At 44.0% G+C, this 13,729-nt stretch overlaps 1 protein-coding gene across 3 annotated transcripts in view; it reads right to left on the bottom strand.

The window, feature by feature from the left end:
• Positions 1-13,729, bottom strand: part of LOC124031230 (inositol 1,4,5-trisphosphate receptor type 1-like) — a 189,796-nt gene that overhangs the window by 75,654 nt on the left and 100,413 nt on the right. For all 3 annotated transcript variants that reach the window (XM_046342257.1, XM_046342258.1, XM_046342259.1), the window contains 2 exons: positions 12,783-12,918; positions 10,940-11,127 (listed from right to left, as the gene is read on the bottom strand). In XM_046342257.1, coding sequence (XP_046198213.1) covers positions 10,940-11,127; positions 12,783-12,918 — 324 coding nt within the window. The remainder of the gene's footprint in view (positions 1-10,939; positions 11,128-12,782; positions 12,919-13,729) is intronic.

Below are 13,729 nucleotides of genomic sequence, written 5' to 3'. Positions count from 1 at the left end.
AAAGATTAGACGTTCAGGATTATAATAAATACCACTTTGATGTCATACAAGCAAACCAGACACCCATGAGTCCAAATGTGCACTTCACATTTTCATATTTGAAAACTCATGTAATTTACAGTATCAACATTTATGAACTCTATGTTTGATCCAGTTATAAGGATGACATGCGTTATACCCTGGGTTGTCCTGGACAGAATGAGAATATATTAATTGTATTGTGAAGAACATTAGCAGTGGAACATGCACTTGAAAGCACTCATGACTACATTCTATGCGAATCAAAAATTACAATATTTGTCTGAAGTGCCTTTTGAAAGCCTAACACTAAGAAAGCATTTCATAACTTAGCGAGCCATGTTGGCAATAGAATAAGAGTTCAAATGATGCCCATCTGACCCAGATTGCGATTTATAATGGAACGTTTTTGGATTGCATAAACAACTAAAATTGTGTGATGGTGGGGACGCTTGCCTCAGTTCCTCAATGGCAGAGCTAGGAGAGCTAAAAAAAACACCTTATAGTTGAAGGCTCTTTACTTGAATCATAAATTACTTAGGAACTGTGCACAGTTTGGAGAGGTGGAGAAACCAATTAGACCTCTGACTCAAACCCTTGAAATATTTTTTTCTTAACCTGCACCTACTCCAAAATGTCAATGAATATTGTTATTATGTTACTGAATGTATGCAGAGTATTTTCAGCAGGGGTTGGAACCGGTTCAGGGAACATAAAACCGGAAAAAAACGATTTTTTTTATAGGAACAGAATCAGAAAAGGGAATGAAAGAGATCTATACTGCTCCGGAACAGAACTGTTATTTTCAAAGCATGGGAATCAGTTAATAACATTATTTTATGTTCTGGCCAAAGCCCTCACTCTGTCACTCAAACTTATTCCAGTGCCTGCCTGCCAGTTGAATATCTTTGCCAGTGTGTGTGCCTGCGTGCATGTGCCCCTCCCCCTCCGAAGCTTAGGCTACTGTAGCCTACTGTCATTACAAGCGTGATTCAGAAATTAGGGAGAGATTATTCGCGAAAAATTTATAAACTTCTTCAATGCTAGTTAAGGATACTATAATTATCACATTTCACGTTGGATTTATTAACTACAAAAAGGTGAGATGTGTTTTTAATTCTGGTGCCGCACTGCACACACAAGCTTGTTAGCTAGCTAGCTCTGGTCCATCTATCGGGAGTTGAAAGTTCCTCCATAGAAGCCGCTCCTCCATAGGTATAATTCTCTGGGCCTAATTCAGATAATGCACGTCATAACAAGATGCCCAACGTTCCTCCACCCTCTCTCACTTTCTCCCCACCTGCCAAATTTCAGTCGCCTCTCGTACACTTGTCTGTCCATCGCACAAGTGAACAACTATAGCCTAGGCAGCCAATAGCACCCATAAACTATTGGTTCCTAGGCTAAAACATCTATAGCATAGGTAGCCGATAGCACCCATAAACTATTGGTTCCCTAGGCTAAAACAACTATAGCCTAGGCAGCCGATAGCAACCATAAACTATTGGTTCCCTAGGCTAAAACAACTATAGCCTAGGCAGCCGATAGCACCCATAAACTATTGGTTCCCTAGGCTAAAACAACTATAGCCTAGGCAGCCGATAGCAACCATAAACTATTGGTTCCCTAGGCTAAATAAAACTATAGCCTAGGCAGCCGATAGCACCCATAAACTATTGGTTCCCTAGGCTAAAACAACTATAGCCTAGGCAGCCGATAGCACCCATAAACTATTGGTTCCTAGGCTAAAACAACTATAGCTTGCTCGCTCCATAGAAAGCTGTTCTATCAGAAAATAACAATATAAGGTGTTCCTTTTTGTCCCGAACTTGTTCAGAACTTTATTTTGCAGGCGGAACAGTGGAACGGAACTAAACAAAATAATGTCACTGTTCAGAAATGAAAAAATTACAATATAATTTAGGTTTCAACCCGATTTTCAGATTTTGTTATTGATAAATGCTGTGAAAGTACAGCAAATATCAAATGCAAATAAAATCAAAAGTGTAATGTTTGGATTCAGTCTTGTGACAGGTGAACTGTTGTATCCTCACCTTTGGTCTGATAATTTCCTCATACTCTCCAAAGTGTTCTCTTTCAATTGCTAAGATGGTCATACATATTCCTTTTATATTTCTTCTGTTAGAAACACTTCAATTGGGCCCTATCCATATAGGCTAATTTCCACAAGTGTAAGGGGTAAAAAAAAAAGAAAGCCATCTGTGTTTAGACAGGATTTAGAAAACGAGTGCTGGAACAGAGCCAACACTCGACAGATTGATGTTGAGTATGTTAAGTAAGACATGGTGGTGAGGAGTAGAGAATGGAGAGAAGCAAGGGATGGGGAGTTTCAGGAGTCCCCTGGAGTGTTGGGTAAACAGAGAGCCTGTCTGTAACCATGGAGATGAACCCTGAGCAGAATAAGAGTTGGGAGCGAGGCAGGGCGAGGAGAGGTGGGGGAGGGTGGCTCTGAAAAACAAGGTCACAGCGCTTTCCCTTCACTCCTTCCGTTCTGCCACTTGGCATCAACAAAGGGATGTTATATAACAGCTATTTATATCCGCACTCCCTCTCTTTCTCTCCCTCGCTCTCTTTCTCCCTCACACACATCAGGCTGCACCACACAGACTAACTGGAATTGCAGCTCTCCTACTCTCCTCTTTCCACTGAATTCTCTTTTTTTCCCACCACCTCTTGTTTCAATCTTCCTCCTATCCTTCTGCCAGAACTCTTGTCTCTTCCTCTTCCCTGATCTCCTACTCTTCTTCCTATTCTCTCTGCCCTGACACAGGAAGGCATAACTTGTGGGTTTTACGGCAGGTGCCCGACCACTGCTGAAATGTTACAAGTCACCACTTGTGTGTTTGTGCCACAACCCAATTACCACTCACACAACCATTACCTCCCTCTCTTCTCTCTTCCAGCAGTAGCTGTCACAGGAAGAAGTGTGGCATGCAGGAACAATCTAACATTTCCTGCAACAAAGTGACTGACGTTGATTGTTAAAAGAAAATAAATTAAGTTCGCCGGAGTGAAGATTGAGATTATGACATACGTCACATGATCTAAACTCTTGCTTGATTATGTATGTCCAGATATTGATTAAAACCCGTTGATTATGAGAAGCACATTTATTGACTGTGATTGATGTGTGGATATTTACCATGTGAACATATTACCTGAATGTGTTTGTATGCCATTTTTCATACCTTTATTGAATTTGATTGTCAATTAGGTAATTGGTATGTTTTGTGATGCATTCTGGGTAATGGGTGTTGCTACAATAAGCATTTAATTGCGAGACCTACAGGTAACAGGTCGGCATGCTGCCGGGTTCACAGGCATGATTGAAGCCTGGGTTTTCTTTTGTTAGAGCTCTGTTATTCATGTCAGTTTATCTTTCTGTTCCTCGTCTTGTTTATTTGATTGTGTAAATAATTGTACAGTTCGCCGGATCTTTATCCTCATATTGGCAAGAAAAATCACATCTTCCTTGTATGCCTCTTCACTGTTAAAATCCTACCGCACGATCAACCTCACAGACTGGACCAAAGTCAATTTCTCAGTCATTAATGGCCTTCCCAGTGGCTGACAGAGTGAGTGAGAGAGAAAGGTGTAAGTGAGGGAGTGATTGAGCGGGTGAGTGAGTACATGGTCAGGTTTATTTCTGTGTGATATGTAGGTCAGGAGGTAATGGTTAACAGTGTTACGTGAGTGAACACAATCCCAGGCTTCTACCCTGAACAGGTGTCTGGGCTCGAGACACAACAACACAGATTAAAGAACTCAAGAGTAGATCCCTTGTTCAAAAGGGACAGAATAGACTGATCTCTATCTATCCCATCCTCTGTTTATCATCTGTGAAAAAGGCAGAGGCTAGAAAAGTGGTCTGAATCTGAGCGAATAGTACAAAAACATTATGCTAGTGGACATTTAGACAAATAGCAAATTAATGTTAAAAGTCAAAAAGGTTATCAAGTTAAATATGTCTGAGAAATCATTAGTAATGCTAACCCTATTTCTTCAAAAGTTGAAACTGTTGTCCAGCTAATCAGTCTAAAAAAGGTAAACCTGGAGGTTTCTAAGAAACACGTTTTCTAGTGTGACCTCAGGTTTCTCACTCTACAGGACAGTCCAGACACCACTGATGACAACTGCGTGGAGGTTACAGCGAGTGATCATATGCAGAAGTATCCGGGTCAGAAAGCAAATATCTAGCCTACCAAACTGGTTTGCATTCATGAACTGCTACAGTATGTTATGTCAAAGTACTTTAGAGAACATGTATACCCTCGTTAGCATTAATACTTCAGTATTTACCCCTCTAAATTTCCACTCAATGTTTCAGTACAAAACAACTGTTAGAAGAGAAGATCCAGTCCTCCCTACTGCCCTACTTCAGAGACCCAAAATGACCCAATTTGGGCTGAGAGAGCTGGAATGTTTTGAAGCCTGAGACATTGTTCATTCACACAGGCCTTATGTAACATTGGTCACCTGATAATCTCTGCAACAGGCAGGGAGGGAGACAGGCTGCAGCCGTGGGAAGCCAGGACATTATCTCTGCTAGAGTGGCTTCCTCACCCCTAATCTGATTACGCAAGCTGCCCCCGTTTATGCAAGCACAGGCAATCAGACTGACGAAGAAGCAGACAGTCAGAGGAGCAGGCAGACAGAGAAAAGATAGACAGATAAATGCAGCGGGCTTGTTCACACATGCACACACACTTGAATCTGCTCTTTGTAATTACTCTTCTGTATGCCGAGAGGTAGGTATGCAACGCGTTGCCAAAACAACCATTAGTGAGGTTGGCTGCTTAAATGGATGGATGCAGAAAAGCGTGGAGGGGTGCAGGGTGGTAGATCTATGAAATGATGATTCCACCCACAACAAGATGTGCCTTCCTCTCTATGAGCCCATTATGAAGGGAAGGGTTATTCCACAAGGTGCTCAGCAGTACAGGGGCTGATCTACAGTGTACAAACAAATATACCTCCACAGTCTACAATATACACTACCGGTCAAATGTTTTAGAACGACTACTCAGTCAAGGGTTTTTCTTTATTTTTACTACATTGTAGAATAATAGTGAAGACATCTAAACTATGAAATTATGTAGTAACCAAAAAAGTGTTATATAAAATGTATTTTGATTTGTTTTTGAGAATCAATTTCTGAGGCTGGTAACTCTAATGAACTTATCCTCTATAGCAGAGGTAACTTTGGGTCCTCCTTTCCTGTGGCGGTCCTCATGAGAGCCAGTTTCATGATAGTGCTTGATGGTTTTTGCGACTGCACTTGAAGAAACTTCAAAGTTCTTGTAATGTTCCAGATTGACTGACCTTCATGTCTTAAAATAGTGATGGACTGTCCTTTCTATCTATTTATTTGAAATAGGCCTATTTTCTATATATCACCCCTACATTGTTACAACACAACTGACTGGCTCAAACGCATTAAGGAGGAAAGAAATTCCACAAATGAACTTTTAACAATGCATTCCAGGTGACTAACTTATGAAGCTGGTTGAGAGAACGCCTAGTGTGTGCAAAGCTGCCATGAAGGCAAAGGGTGGCTATATGAAGAATCTAAAATATAAACTATATTTTGATTTGTTTAACACTTTTTTTTGCTTACTACATGATTCAATGTGTTATTTCACAGTTTTGATGTCTTCACTATTATTCTACAATGTATAAAATAGTAAAAATATTGAAAAACCCTTGAACATGTAGATGTTCTAAAACGTCTGACCAGGGGGAAATTATTGTACATTCAAACACAAACTCAACAAAAAAAGAAATGTCATTTTTTTCAGGATCCTGTCTTTCAAAGATAATTAGTAAACATCCAAATAACTTCACAGGTTTTCATTGTAAAGGTTTTAAACACCGTTTCCCACAACAATTAATGAACATGCACCTGTGGAACGGTCGTTAAAACGGGTCCTTTCTTCTCAATTTCCGCCTGACTGACGTGCCTGTAGCTCAGGCCCTGAACCCCGGATATGCTTATAATTGGTACCATTGGAAAGAAGACACTTTGGCGTTTGTAGAAATGTTAAAATAATGTAGGAGACTATAACCCAATAGATATGCTAGGAGAATATCCAAACCAAAACAAACTGGAATTTTTTTCATTGTTGAGAGCCCATACTCCTACAATGGAAAGTATAGGGAAATAATTAAATCTACCTCCCAGTATGCAATTCCTATGGCTTCCACTGGGCGTCAGAACTCAATGTTCAAGGTTTCAGGCTTGTTTCTTCCAAAGGAATATATAATGAGTTTTACTACAGGGACACAGTCTTGGAAATGTGTGTGCGTGCACCATGAAGACAACGTGCACCTGCTAATATTGGTTTCCTATTGAACATACTTCTTTCTGTATGACATATTATAGTTTGATGACATTTTAGGGTATCTGAGGATTAAATAGAAATGTATTTTGACCAGTTGAAACAAAGTATAGGGGTAGATTTTCAGATCCCTATCTTGGCATGTTGAATGAGTGGATTACTCAAATCGATGGCGCCAACTAAACTGACTTTTTGGGATATAAAGAAGGATTTTATCAAACAAAACGACACTACATGATAAAGCTGATTTCCTGCAAGACAGAAATGTTAGTGTTCTGCCATGGCCAGCGAAGAGCCCGGATCTCAATCCCATTGAGCACGTCTGGGACCTGTTGGATCAGAGAGTGAGGACCAGGGCCATTCCCCACAGAAATGTCCGGGAACTTGCAGGTGCCTTGGTGGAAGAGTGGGGTAACATCTCACAGCAAGAACTGGCAAATCTGGTGCAGTCCATGAGGCGGAGATGCATTGCTGTACTTAATGCAGCTGGTGGCCACACCAGATACTGACTGTTACTTTTTATTTTGACCCCCCCATATTCCATTTCTGTTCGTCACATGTCTGTGGAACTTGTTCAGTTTATGTCTCAGTTGGTGAATATTGTTATGATCATACAAATATTTACACATGTTAAGTTTGCTGAAAATAAATGCAGTTGACAGTGAGAGGACATTTCTTTTTTTGCAGAGTTTAGTTACATATATATACATATACATATTACACTCAACGGAACGACTTGATTAGTGTAGTGTCAACAACGCAGCCACTGCCAGCTCGCCTACAAAGTCAACAACGCAGCCACTGCCAGCTAGCCTACTTCAGCAGTACTGTATCATTTTAATCATTTTAGTCAATAAGATTCTTGCTACGTAAGCTTAACTTTCTGAACATTCGAGACGTATAGTCCACTTGTCATTCCAATCTCCTTTGCATTAGCATAGCCTCTTCTGTAGCCTGTCAACTATGTGTCTGACTAGCCCTGTTCTCTCCTCTCTGCACAGACCATACAAACGCTCCACACCGCGTGGCCGCGGCCACCCTAATCTGGTGGTCCCAGCGCGCACGACCCACGTGGAGTTCCAGGTCTCCGGTAGCCTCTGGAACTGCCGATCTGCGGCCAACAAGGCAGAGTTCATCTCAGCCTATGCCTCCCTCCAGTCCCTCGACTTCTTGGCACTGACGGAAACATGGATCACCACAGATAATACTGCTACTCCTACTGCTCTCTCTTCGTCCGCCCACGTGTTCTCGCACACCCCGAGAGCTTCTGGTCAGCGGGGTGGTGGCACCGGGATCCTCATCTCTCCCAAGTGGTCATTCTCTCTTTCTCCCCTTACCCATCTGTCTATCGCCTCCTTTGAATTCCATGCTGTCACAGTTACCAGCCCTTTCAAGCTTAACATCCTTATCATTTATCGCCCTCCAGGTTCCCTCGGAGAGTTCATCAATGAGCTTGATGCCTTGATAAGCTCCTTTCCTGAGGACGGCTCACCTCTCACAGTTCTGGGCGACTTTAACCTCCCCACGTCTACCTTTGACTCATTCCTCTCTGCCTCCTTCTTTCCACTCCTCTCCTCTTTTGACCTCACCCTCTCACCCTCCCCCCCTACTCACAAGGCAGGCAATACGCTCGACCTCATCTTTACTAGATGCTGTTCTTCCACTAACCTCATTGCAACTCCCCTCCAAGTCTCCGACCACTACCTTGTATCCTTTTCCCTCTCGCTCTCATCCAACACCTCCCACACTGCCCCTACTCGGATGGTATCGCGCCGTCCCAACCTTCGCTCTCTCTCCCCCCGCTACTCTCTCCTCTTCCATCCTATCATCTCTTCCCTCTGCTCAAACCTTCTCCAACCTATCTCCTGATTCTGCCTCCTCAACCCTCCTCTCCTCCCTTTCTGCATCCTTTGACTCTCTATGTCCCCTATCCTCCAGGCCGGCTCGGTCCTCCCCTCCCGCTCCGTGGCTCGACGACTCATTGCGAGCTCACAGAACAGGGCTCCGGGCAGCCGAGCAGAAATGGAGGAAAACTCGCCTCCCTGCGGACCTGGCATCCTTTCACTCCCTCCTCTCTACATTTTCCTCCTCTGTCTCTGCTGCTAAAGCCACGTTCTACCACTCTAAATTCCAAGCATCTGCCTCTAACCCTAGGAAGCTCTTTGCCACCTTCTCCTCCCTCCTGAATCCTCCTCCCCCTTCCCCCCCCTCCTCCCTCTCTGCAGATTACTTCGTCAACCATTTTGAAAAGAAGGTCGACGACATCCGATCCTCGTTTGCTAAGTCAAACGACACCGCTGGTTCTGCTCACACTGCCCTAACCTGTGCTCTGACCTCTTTCTCCCCTCTCTCTCCAGATGAAATCTCGCGTCTTGTGACGGCCGGCCGCCCAACAACCTGCCCGCTTGACCCTATCCCCTCCTCTCTTCTCCAGACCATTTCCGGAGACCTTCTCCCTTACCTCACCTCGCTCATCAACTCATCCCTGACCGCTGGCTACGTCCCTTCCGTCTTCAAGAGAGCGAGAGTTGCACCCCTTCTGAAAAAACCTACACTCGATCCCTCCGATGTCAACAACTACAGACTAGTATGTTCTAGGCCCTCTCCTATTCTCGCTATACACCAAGTCACTTGGCTCTGTCATAACCTCACATGGTCTCTCCTATCATTGCTATGCAGACGACACACAATTAATCTTCTCCTTTCCCCCTTCTGATGACCAGGTGGCGAATCGCATCTCTGCATGTCTGGCAGACATATCAGTGTGGATGACAGATCACCACCTCAAGCTGAACCTCGGCAAGACGGAGCTGCTCTTCCTCCCGGGGAAGGACTGCCCGTTCCATGATCTCGCCATCACGGTTGACAACTCCATTGTGTCCTCCTCCCAGAGCGCTAAGAACCTTGGCGTGATCCTGGACAACACCCTGTCGTTCTCAACTAACATCAAGGCGGTGGCCCGTTCCTGTAGGTTCATGCTCTACAACATCCGCAGAGTACGACCCTGCCTCACACAGGAAGCGGTGCAGGTCCTAATCCATGTCATCTCCCGTCTGGATTACTGCAACTCGCTGTTGGCTGGGCTCCCTGCCTGTGCCATTAAACCCCTACAACTCATCCAGAACGCCGCAGCCCGTCTGGTGTTCAACCTTCCCAAGTTCTCTCACGTCACCCCGCTCCTCCGCTCTCTCCACTGGCTTCCAGTTGAAGCTCGCATCCGCTACAAGACCATGGTGCTTGCCTACGGAGCTGCGAGGGGAACGGCACCTCAGTACCTCCAGGCTCTGATCAGGCCCTACACCCAAACAAGGGCACTGCGTTCATCCACCTCTGGCCTGCTCGCCTCCCTACCACTGAGGAAGTACAGTTCCCGCTCAGCCCAATCAAAACTGTTCGCGGCTCTGGCCCCCCAATGGTGGAACAAACTCCATCACGACGCCAGGACAGCGGAGTCAATCACCACCTTCCGGAGACACCTGAAACCCCACCTCTTTAAGGAATACCTAGGATAGGATAAGTAATCCTTCTCACCCCCCCTTTAAGATTTAGATGCACTATTGTAAAGTGACTGTTCCACTGGATGTCATAAGGTGAATGCACCAATTTGTAAGTCGCTCTGGATAAGAGCGTCTGCTAAATGACTTAAATGTAAATGTATACAGTACAAACATATGCGTCTCTAAAATGTCTCCCTCGTAAATAATCCAGATAGAGCAGCGGCCATGTGCCTCAGTTTCAGTTCAATCATTCCCCATGGCCTCATAGGATTGTTTGACGTTGCCAGTAAACTTTACAGTGGCTCAGTTCTATCAGGAAAAGTATAGAAGTTTTGTGTGGCATGGTGAGCCATCCTCTAAGGGAGCAGGGAGGGAGGGGTGTGGACTAACGTAAAATGGCTGCCTTATACAGGATCAGAGCATGCCAGTACATGATAGACCAATGCAGTGGAAGGTCTACAATAGGCCTGGTACTGTTCCTATCCAAGGACCTACAGTGCCTCAAGAAAGTATTCATACCCCTTGACATTTTGTTGTGTTACAAAGCGGGATGAAATGGATTTGTCATTTTTTTGTTAACGATCTACACAATATATTCTGTAATGTCAAAGGGGAAGAAAAATTCAAACATTTGTAAAAAAATGTATAAAAAAGGAACAGTATTCAACTCCCTGAGTCAATACATGTTAGAATCACATTTGGCAGCATTTACAGCTGGAAGTATTTCTGGGTGAGTCTAACAGCTTTCCACACCTGGATTGTGCAACATTTACCAATTAAAATATATATATATATATATATTCAAGTTCTGTCAAATTAGTTGCTGGGCAACCATTTGCAGGTCTTGCCAAGTCAAGGGGTGTGAATACTTTCTGAAGGCACTGTATCTTTCTCCTTGCTTTTTTCTCATCTGTGAAGTGTGTTTGGACCAATGATGCATCTTTATGGTAGTGAAATGCACTTTAAAAAATGTTTGTTTGGATTCATCATTCAGGTATGTATTGTGCTTCAGATTCTCCTGACACACCCACATCATTTTGATTGACAAGTGGCTCTGAGACTCACTTGGATGGTGGTGTTCCCACCCTCCAGCAGGGCGATGGCCAATAGGATGCTTTCCTGGAAGACGCGGTCACTGGTGGTGTTCATGATGAGGTCTATGACGAGGTCGGAGGCACCCTCCTTGTCCAGGTGACACTGTACCTCTGACAGGCTCATCTCGCCTCGACTCAGGGCCCCCATACCACCGAGACCTGAAGGGAGGGACAGGGGTCAGAGGTGAAGGGTCAGGAGTGTGATTCTCCCTGTTCTCCTGACTCATAGCGATAAGGAGAGGTTTCAAATCTTTACATCTAGAATCTTAGTTCCAAACTACTCAATCACATGGAACCTCTGGCGAAATAAGAAAGTGCCATCTTCCAGGCAGTTGCCTACATATGTATTTCATTGTCGAACCATTACATATTAAATTACAATGTACTTGCATATAGAATTAGAAAGTGAATGCACATTTGCCACATTTCAAATATATACTTTTATTTGATAAGAAAACATCAAGAGGGGCTTTCCTGTGAGAATGTAAAATAGGGCCTATTCTGCTTATTTCACGCGTTAACACAAGTATTATTGATAACGCCCTTGGCACCCTTTACCAGCGGCAGGCACGCAGGCAGGCACGCACATACACACACACGTACACACAGTGCTAAGAAGTCCGGACTCTCGTTTCTGCAAAAGGTGCAACCAGGAGGCCGTTTTCACAGGAAGTAGTAGTCTGTCGCCTACCAACAGCCAGAACTGGATCAAACAAGGGAGGGGTGGATTGACTTGCTATGGTCTGGAGGGTTGCCAGGCAGTGTCTTTGTTCACATGGGAGACATGGTGAACCAGGAACTAGGCTTATTTCTCAACCCATTCCCATAAGAGGCACATGGGTCTAACAGTACTAGTACTTTGTTTGACATGAACATGGCTGGGCAATTAGATATGCTATAACTGGGTAATATGATGTCACGCTATATCAATAAACAGTACAGCTGACACCATGTTAAATGTGATAACACTACATCTAAATTCACAGCTATATAGAAATACATGACAACACTTCATCTCCATCCTGGTGACTGACTCATAGGCCTATATGTTGACAACACTACATAGAAAACTCAATATTTTGACTTGAAATAGTGAGATCAGATCTTCACGCAGTGCTTATTATGAGGAGATTACAGTGTTGTGCTTGGTGTGCTCAAAGTCACAGGGCCGGACAAGACCTAGACCTCTGTCTGTGTGTGTAGATAGGCCTATTGGTTATATAATAGAGAGATAATGAGAAGACCTGTTTGGGAAACAATATCAATATCCCTATCCACCACCATCCATCACAGACAGACTTTCACCTCTCAAAGTTGCATTATCGCATGATGGTATGTGGGTGTGTGGGAATGTTTATGTGTGTGTGTCAATATCGAGGAGTCTTTTCTTTGGCAGGTGGCAGAAGTCCAGAGTTCAGAATGAGGTCAGAAGAATATGCAACGTTGTCATGTTTGGTTCCTGTGTGCACTAGAAAGAAACTCATGCTTTTTTGACAGTTTAGTTTCACTCATTTTGTTCATCTGTGTCTGGCAAATTACTTCTACAACAGTTTGTGACAACTTACATAAAAAGGTACAAAACAAACAGATTCGATTGTACGCGGGATCAGAATTACCTGAGTTAACCTTTTTCTTCCAAAACCATGGACAGACAGACAGAGAGATGGAGAAGAAAACAGACAGAGACAAGAGACAGACAGACAGACACAGAGAAGATGACAGAGAGACAAAGAGAGCAGACAAAACAAAGGAGATGACAGATCAATAAATACTATATATAGATACCATACCAAGCGACAGAGAGGTGCTCTCACCTGATTGGCTCTTGCCGGGTCCTACTGGAACCAGGGTTGCGTTGCTGAAGGCCGTCAGGCTGTCCCTCCGCCCAGCACTCCTACTATGGAAGTTACCATAGTAACGGTTGACCAGAATCTGCCTCAGCGCCTCACCCTTCAGAGAGAGGGAAATGGTGGTGTATTAGTGTGATGATGTAAGAGACTTGAGAGGGAGTCTATCATACAGTGTACATTATGTGCACCATATATCCATCATCATGTCAATGAGGCCCACTTGAACTGATTAAAGGAGTTTGAAGAGAGAAGACTGCCAGGGCCAATCCAAATAAACATTGTGTGCATGAACTGCACTTAAGTAGTATAGTTTCGCAAAGCTGAAGACTAGAGTTGAGTTCCGATGCCTAGTTTGGTTTGGTTGGCATAGGGTTCTGAAAACACCAGGGTTATGGGTTTGATACCTCCATGGGCCACCTATGTTTCTGTGGATAAAGCATCTCTTAAATGTCTATAGTGTTATTACTCTCCCGACATTCTCATTCACGTGTTGAATAAACAACCAATAACACAGGTAAAGATCAGTCATCACGCTTGTTATAGCTCTATCCCTGGTAGAAGTATGACGGGAATTTGGGTCCTAGCTGTTTTCAGACAGGCCAGCATGGGGGCCATCCCTCCCACACCATCGGCATGACTAATCCAGAAACCTGTCGGCATCAGCACCATAGAGAATAGAACCTTATCTGTCACTGGCAGGAGGCAGCCGAATGGGCATTGTGTGAAATGAGCTACACAATCACACGTTGAGAGCCAATCATCCAATCACATTGCACAAACATGAGCTCACATCCTTTACCTCCACTCCTAGGTTCCCTGGAGACAAGTGTGTGGAGGTGGGAAGGTAACATATGTTGTCTAGGTTCGTTCGCCTGTGCTAGGTAGCATTACCCAGTCAGTATTGTAGACTT

The sequence above is a fragment of the Oncorhynchus gorbuscha genome, linkage group LG03 (assembly GCF_021184085.1).
Source record: "Oncorhynchus gorbuscha isolate QuinsamMale2020 ecotype Even-year linkage group LG03, OgorEven_v1.0, whole genome shotgun sequence".
Lineage (NCBI taxonomy): Eukaryota > Metazoa > Chordata > Actinopteri > Salmoniformes > Salmonidae > Oncorhynchus > Oncorhynchus gorbuscha.
This window is presented reverse-complemented; position numbering and strand designations above follow the sequence as displayed.